The following is an 8,653-nucleotide window of genomic DNA, read 5'->3' as shown; positions in this document are numbered from 1 at the left end:
GTACCACAAACTACTAATGGAATGTTTTTCTGTTTTATGTCTTATTCAAACAAATTAATATAGGAAGAGTCATGGACCTCATGGAAGCGGACAGTGAAAACTGCATATGTTACAAGCACTAATGTGCTGTGGAAAATTTCTAATTAATAGGAACTAGGTTGTCTAACCTCATTTGTGACTTTTTTTTGCCATCAAAGGAATTATATTTTATGTGAATAATTTCTTTGTGAATTATGTATATATTTAAGGACTGACAGAGTTGATCCTCTATGCAAACGGAATGGTTGCATACATCACGATTCATTCTTGTTTATCTTGTTGTATTGGTATAATAGAAAACAAATTTCCACCAGCTTCCAATTGTTTCTCAAGATACGACAACTTCTGCTTCATTTAGTTCAATTGTTTTCCCAACTTTAATTTGTAGGTGCGAACCTCCTTGAGAAGTATCGGAATCGATGGATTTGATATGAGTTTACCCGTTGATCCTGAAACTGGAGGACAAAACCGAGGGATTACTTTTCTCAAATTTGCTTCGCCTGACAATGCCAAAGCTGCATCTCAGCTGCTACAGCAACCGGATGCATTGATTACCATTGTTGGAAGTGTGAAGGAATCTGCTCAAATCCCTACAGAATCAAGTCAGGAGCTTGCTATGCTGCAGGTAAAGCAGTTATTGCCAGTTTAGTAGTATGTTCTAAGATATTAAGATGTCTTGCATAATTGTGACTTGTGAGTTGATTCATGGCTAATTCATCAATTTTGGCTGTTAAGAGTTATTTGAACAACTTAATGAACTTATCTTTTGAATGCTGTCTCGAGTCAGAAATAACAGTTCCTAGTACCAGCTAGGTTTGTTTGGTGAAACTTTTGGAGCATGAACACATATTTAGGTTGCACGTTTTTGAAGACTGAACTATGTTAAACCATAGAAAACATCAACTATAACCAAATAGACCAACAACCTACGGAAGTTAGTTGGCTGTATATATACATATATACTTAAACTTCAACCTTGGGACTTCTGCTCTTTCGCTTGGTCTTGGTTGTTTTGGATTGAGTTGCCAGGATTGTGATTCATCCTACGCATACCGGCCCAATTTGCCTATTCTCATCTGTTCATAGACAATCCATTTTGTTCGTTCCTGCTGCCATGAGCCTACAACCTCCTTACCCTTAAATCAGCCTTGCAAGGTCTTGTAGCACAAGAGAAACCTTGCACAAATGCCTCACTCAGATGTTGAAGGGTATGATCATGCACATCGGGAGTTAAGGTTGCTGAATTGAGTTATTGAGGTCTCTCTTTTCCCAGTGCTCAGATTGGTGGTGATAAGACCGTAGGAGTTAAGCCCACCAATTTTAACAATCCATGTCTGGTACCATTGAAAGTTCTGCAATGACTTTGGTCTCATGCCATGTCTGCGGCCCATATGTGCCTGTGCCTGTGTGTGTGTGTGTTGATATGGTGCTGCATCAATCCTGGTAACTGGGTATTGGGCAGTTCTAGGGAATACAGAACCAGGCTTGACTGTTGTTAAAGAACCAGAAGTTGCCCAGCAGTTTATGGAATATTAAAGGTATCTTAAATGATTCCAAGCATCCCACAACCAAGTTCAGTACTATGTTTTGTATGCAAGTCTATACTTAAGCTAAACCGCATGTGCTTAATAGCCTTTAGTACTTTGCACCTGGAAATACTGTCATTGTTTTTGTTTCGTAATTTACCATTACTTTGTCTGTAGGTTAAAACAGTATACCTCGAACATGTTCCTCTTTCTTGGGATAAGGGCAAAGTTAAAGAATGTTGCAAAGCATATGGGGTGATTCAGGATGTTCACACTTTAAAGAAGTCAAAAACGAAAACTTCTTTTGTCGAATTCTCATCCAGGAAGAGTGCATTAGCTTGTGTGGAAGGAATAAACAGTGCCAATTTTGGTGGTGAAGTTAAGGTATCCTAAATCCTGCTTGTATTGTTCTCATCTAAAACTGCTATTGTTCTTGCTAACTTGGCTAGACAACTGTTCCTTTTCTGTACCTAGCTGGCTGCAAGTCTTGCTCGACCACGTCGGGAAATACAACTGGACAAGAAGAGTGCTAAAGGTGGGGTCAAGGTCAATAGTGACGCAACTTCTAAAGACACCAACAATTCTATTAAGAAAAAGAACCAGAATAGGGAGGTCGAAGTGAAGAAGGATTCACCACATAAATTGCGAAAAGGTGATGTGAGCAAGCTGACCTCACATGTTGATGCGAAAGTACCACAATCATCCAACCCATCGAAAGGCAAACGGAAAGCTGGAAAGACTGAAAATACCGCTGTAATTGAAAGGGTACCAAAGAGAGCACGGAAGAATCGTATGTTCTCTGACAATTTTGTTTAAGTTTGTTATTAATGGGTACTATTTCTTATACATGTTATTGTGCAGGTGGTGTTCTGACAAAACCTTCCAACAGAACATCTCATGGTGGTTATGCTAGAGTTCCCCATGCAGGAGAATCTTCTGGAAACATTAAACGCCCTGTGGGACCTCGATATGTAACTGGCAACCAATCTTACCCCATTGCGGGCGCATCTTCCAGATCTAAACCAAATGCTCGTGACCTGGTATACATGAAAATTCTTGATCTTAATATTCACATTCTCATAATCTTATGTCATACATGTTTCATGTATACATTATTATATACTGCCTCCATGCCTTTAGGAACCTCATGCTGGATACATCCCTCCTACAAATCGTGTTCGTGCACCTGCAAATCATGTTCCAGTCACCTATGTGTATGATCATCCGAGGTTTTGTTTCCAATCAACTTTCTGCTTATTTTGTACTGATGAGATCTTTGCCAAATATTTAAATTATCTGGGGTTTTCCATGGTTTTGCAGAAGCGCACCATCCACTATCCATCACATTGACGGTCTTCCTTATGCTAGAGGTACAATCTTGAAAATTGTTTATTACATATACATGTGCATATTTTAATACCTTTAATAACTGCACGTAATGGACATTTTAATTTAGTTGTGATCTAGTTTTAAGTATATCTTATAGACTGGAAGCTGTAGTTTTTGTTTATCTTGGAATAAGCGTATGTTTACCACGCTCAACTAGCCCGAATCCAGAAATTATCCACCAGTTGCAAAGGCACGTTGCAACTCTCGATGACCAAAACCGGTTTGATTACGGCAGAGGCTTGTTTCATAATCGGTTTTCTGTCTGTAGGCCGCCACATAGCCGTTGTTTCCATGTTGCTTGACACATCCCCAGTGGGTCCACATGACAACCCTCCACCTGTTAGATTTACCCTGTCTTTCTTAGGCACCAATAAGAATGTTGAGTGCAGCTCTTGCTTGCCTTAGCCATCTATGATGCACCGATACTTTGTTAAGGCCACATATCTATAGCAATACATGTATGTGACACCCTGTAACTCTCCAACATGTAAATTGGCCAGCAGATTTAAATACTTAAATTCCCAACACAGACTGTCTAATACAGCCACAGCATGTACTGCATGAAGAAAACGTAGTACACCCTGGGAGGGAGGGAGGCTTGCTCTAGCGTTTGCTCTGGATGTGTGCACATAATTCTCATATCTCTGGAGTTGTAAAAATAAGGACAACATTGCCTCTATTGGCAGCGAGCTGCCTAGGCCTGTTATACAGGTGTTGCATCTGCCCTTGCTCTATTCTTCTTCCCATCACAGGCTTCTTATCTCATCCACTGTAGCCACGACTTCTATCCAATGGGTCTTCTGCACGAGGAGACGATGGCACTACAAAATGCTTGCCGGTATCTATGTCCACGGGTAATGTATCATATTCACAATAGGTGAAGGCGGCGCGCCTGGCTGGGTCTGATCAGTCCTAATCTCCGTGGGGCTGCAGGGGCTCGGTGCGACCGCTTCAATGCCATTGCCCTCGATCTGGAGCTGGAGGACTTGTTGGCCGATCTTCCCCCCCTTTCCTCCGGAAAGATGTCAAGCAGCGGCGCTGGCTGTAACCGAGCCCTTGGCTGTGGATGAAGATCATTTAGCCCCACACTTGCTCGAGAGCCCACATAACCGAATAGCTAAATTTTATACATATGCTACTCAAAGTGGCGTTGTGTGATTCTGTGGGGGAAGAATAATTTTGGCGGTACATCAGAGAATCCTTGAACCTTTTCCCCCCATTGCCTTAGGTCTATACTGCTGAGATAGCAGTAGTTACAATACCTTGTTTGTCTTTTAAGGCATTCTACCTTTTTGCTTGGTCAGTCTTCAGCTGTTTTTTCTTTATTTTCAAAAATTGCATTACTCAAAAGCCAAAGGCCTGCTTACATAAGATCATTACAACGAGAAGCAAGGTATAGACCATGACATGGCGGTCGTCTTTTTTTGACTTTGGTCCCTAAAACAAAAAGTCGAAAGGGTGAAACCCAAAACAATATTTAAAATGGGTGAGCGGTAGACCATCTCGTTTTGGACACTATCGGAAAACACGTGCACTTTCAACGAGCAAAGGCAGCTGAGAGCAGTTCAAAATGTTTCTTGCCGAAAGCCGGTGGTCAAATTAACCAACAGTAGACCTGGGACAATGGTTTGTGTTGAACAGTAACCATAGTGGAGAACACCAACTCAGTCTTCAGCTATGAATTTGAGAACTTGATTAGAATTGAGTTGGATACATTCTAGGTGGTGCTATTGAATTGATTTTGTTTGAACTCTTACGCCTAGGTTCATCGTTTATTGTATCCTAGTACTTGCTTTCAGTTAGGCAAAGATAGTTCAGTTTGTAATACATTTTTGTTGCATTTGACAGAAATAGCAGCTCCACCACCAGCCTATGGGTACACAAGCAGTCCTCAATACCAGGTTTGTATACTTGTCCTACTCATTCACTGCAATGTCTTTGTATTCTCAGTCTGAAGTAGTATCAATGTACAGTATGCATACCCCACAAGAGCACAATGCTGGTTCTGTTCCGAAGTATTTGTGGCTGCTGATAAAAGATACTCACTTGTTGGAAAATTAAATTGATACAATTTGCCAAATAGACTTTACGGAATATGTATATGGCAACTGTGTGGCAGATTGCAAAACTGCCACACGCATCCAACGCCATCAATTCTCTCCTGATTTCCTTCCTTTTCCGCACGACCTCTCGATTTCTTTCCTTTCCCTCACGTCCTCCTCCGATTTCTTTCTTTTCCCGCACGTCCTCCCCAATTTTATTGGGCACACCCGCTCGTGCCTTCCTAATTCAGCAAAAGTAATGCTTAGACTAGGATTTGATCTCTGGTCTGCAAGTAATTAACAAAGGGAGCTAACCACCTCACCTATGACACTCATTGCTGAACATTCCAAGGGAAATACTGTTTTTGACATGTTTTTGCCTTTAATATGTTAGCACTGAAAAAAAATTTGTTTCAAGCATCATGGTAACTTTGATCATTGGGAATAAATTTGTTGAACCCGCCCCCCGATAATTTCTGTAAATAGCACGATAACATTCACGCCATAGACCTGATAGTTTAGATACAAACATCGTGGTAACTTTAACCATTGGGGAAAACAAATGTGAAAAGATACCTGATAATTTATGTGTAAATAGATGGTAATATACGCAGCGCACATCTGATAACTGAGGTAGAAGCACCATGGTAACTTTGACCGTAGGGAATTTTTTTTTTGAAAAGATACTCCGGTATCTTCTGTGTAAATAGCACGATAGTATACCTCCCTCCCCTGGCATTTTTATGTGTAAATAGTATGAAAACATATGCACTGCGATAACTAAACACCATGATAAGTTTTTGACATGTGGAGGGTGGGAGGGGGGGGGGATTTGTCGCTGAAACATATCCCTGATAAATTTTGTGTAAATAGCATGATATTTTAAGCACTGCGGGCTTGATAGGTTACCTAGAATCACCATGATAACTTTTTGCCCCGGAAAAAAGTTGTTCAAAACATCCCCAATAATTTTTGTGTAAATAACATGATAATATAAGCACCGCATAGCCGATAACTTGCAATATAAACAGTAACTTTTTTACCAAAGGAAAATATATAAGTTGTTAAAAACATACACTTGCCTCGCGTGTGGGCCTCTTGGATGAACACAACACATGGCGTCCCACGGGAAAGTCACATAATGTTTAGTGTCATGAGGGGCATACGTGCTATAGACGTGATAAGTTACGCAAAAACATCATGATAATTTTTTATCTATGAAAAAAGCTACCGAAACACACCCAGATTTTTAGGTGCAAGTACCATGATAATATACGAACCGTAGACCCGGTAACTCGTTTACAATCCCCCATGGTAACTTTGACCGGGGGAGGTTGATGTACATATACCCTGATAACTTATGTGTAAGTACCACGGTATTTTACACATCGAAGACCTTATAACTTGTGTACAAAACACATGGTAACTTTGAAAGGGTGTAGTTGTTGAAGCATAGTACCTGATACGTTCTATGTAAATAGCACGGTAAATTATACAACACATGCCTGATAACTTGCATATGAATATCATGGTAACTTTGTCCTGAGGAGAAATCATGTGGTAGACGTGAAGAAGTGGCAGTTTTCTCGGGGGTGAGCGCCCGAGATGTGCGGGAGAAGCAGGTTTCTCAGGCGAGCCTGCGGGGTCATTTGAGAAGAGGCGAGGTTAAAAAACAAGGGATCGTATGGTACTTTAAAATGAAATAAATAGAGGTGTGGCAGTTTTGTTTATATGGCACATGTGTGCCATTGTGTCAGTATAACTGTATTCATCCTGATGTCATAATTAAAGGTAGTTGTTCATATATTGGGAATTTCTTTTAGAAGCCAGATATGCCACTTTTTTCTGGGACCGACCATCTTAGAAATCGTTAAACCCACATCCAACTCAGTGGTTGGCTTTTCACTCTACTTTAAGATTTCGAGCATCGTTTTAGTAGTGCATACTAGAAAAGAAGTAAAAAAGTATATACTGTGGAGTTACTTTCCATGATAAATCTTTTTATGTATCCTATATGACTAGACAGGTGATCCCGATCCCTACTAACATATTTCTCTCAACATACATGGGAAAAGTCCACCTCAACATGCTACCATGTATGCGAAAAGACTCGGCCGTTTACATTTTATCACGATAACTTGTACTCCCTCCGTTCCTAAATGTAAGTCTTTGTAGAGATTCCACTATAAACCACATACGGATGTATATAGATGCATTTTAAGTTTAGATTCATTCATTTTGCTCCGTATGTAGTCCATCTAGTGGAATCTCTACAAAGACTTGCATTTAGGAACGGAGGGAGTATTAATTAAATATTTTACAACTCTACAATAAACAATAACTCATGTATTTTCAGTTTCATTGTCATATTATTGATTTAGATATGCATATACCGTGCAATCAAAACTCTGGAATATATTGCAACCAATTCTAGCAGTATCTAGTATTTAGTGGTGAAGCTGTCAGAAATTTGGTAGTGTTACTATGTATATTAGTTATGGAAGTGTCAGAATGGCCTTTTGAACACGTGAGTAATGTTTGTGAACCTTCATTTATCGTCTTCCTGAAATCTGTGGTCGGTGGTCCGTAACCGAGCTATTTTGGTGCGCAGGATGGATATGCATACGCCTACCTCCCCCCGCCTCATCCAAGTGGATCTTACCACTACCCAGGAACGGGCGCATATAGCCCTCGAAGGAGATACTACTGACTAAAATCCTAGTGCCAAGTCAATGCTTTCATCTCATGTAATACTACAAATACAGAACGTTTGCAGTTTTCAGGGACCCTCATGTTGTTCTGCTAGATGGCTGACGCTGGAAAGAAGTAAAGTTCAGTTTTGTCTAGGCGCTTAGGTCTTTGGTTTATATTTGAGTGAAAGTGCATCATTAGGAGAATGACGTTTTGGATCTCGGTCTCCATGGAGGCTGAACTTTTGAAAAAATCAAAATTTAAAAATTTTGGTTTCAAAAAAATCCGAACTTTTTTGTACAAGTAAACAAGGATGTGAGGCGTATGTGTGTAAAATTTCATGATGAAATATGTTGAAATGCAACCTGTACAGAAAAGACATTCATGGCTTGGGATGATGAATAGTATCATGTGTTAAAAGCCTCAGATTTGTTTTTTTTCTTGCACAGCCTTCATTTCAACGTATTTCATCTTGAAAATTACACATTTGTGCATTATGCTTTCATCTCTCTTTGTATTTTTTTAAGAATTTTTTAAAATATGGAAAATATGTTTTTCATGAATTTTGAATGTTGTATTTGGAGGCCTCCATGGAGCTCGGTCTTCAAAAGCAATTTCTGCACCATTAGTCCATATGAACTTGGAGGGGACGAATAGTCTATAAGACTGCATAAGTTGTGGGCCCAGCACCATAAACTCGTTTACATTTTGGTCTAAGAAACTATCAAGAGAGAATACATGACCAAACCTGATATGGTTTTTCTTTGAGGGGTTTTTCACCAAAGTCCATTTGTAAAGAAATATAAGAGCGTCTATATTTCTTTTACAGAGGGGGTACATCTCCTTCAAGTCATTTTTTTCCATCAAAGTACTCTTTATTATAAGATAATAATTGTATTATCTTTTACAATAGTATCAATACTTTTTCCAGATGGATCTTTCATCCACCCCACACACATCTTACTT

General features: G+C 39.7%; 1 protein-coding gene across 1 annotated transcript in view; it reads left to right on the top strand.

The window, feature by feature from the left end:
* The window catches only part of LOC123156125 (nucleolin), a gene marked incomplete in the record, with an annotated part of 14,740 nt that extends 6,898 nt beyond the window's left edge, over positions 1–7,842 (top strand). Inside the window, 8 exon segments of the mRNA XM_044574294.1 lie at positions 428–664; positions 1,743–1,949; positions 2,040–2,355; positions 2,427–2,605; positions 2,706–2,794; positions 2,886–2,935; positions 4,803–4,855; positions 7,608–7,842. Of these exon segments, the coding sequence (XP_044430229.1) occupies positions 428–664; positions 1,743–1,949; positions 2,040–2,355; positions 2,427–2,605; positions 2,706–2,794; positions 2,886–2,935; positions 4,803–4,855; positions 7,608–7,706 (1,230 nt within the window).
* Between the last annotated feature and the right edge of the window lie 811 nt (positions 7,843–8,653).

Source organism: Triticum aestivum, chromosome 7B, assembly GCF_018294505.1.
Source record: "Triticum aestivum cultivar Chinese Spring chromosome 7B, IWGSC CS RefSeq v2.1, whole genome shotgun sequence".
In the NCBI taxonomy this organism is placed as follows: domain Eukaryota; kingdom Viridiplantae; phylum Streptophyta; class Magnoliopsida; order Poales; family Poaceae; genus Triticum; species Triticum aestivum.
Note: the sequence above shows the minus strand (reverse complement) of the source record. Positions and strands in the feature narration are given on the sequence as shown.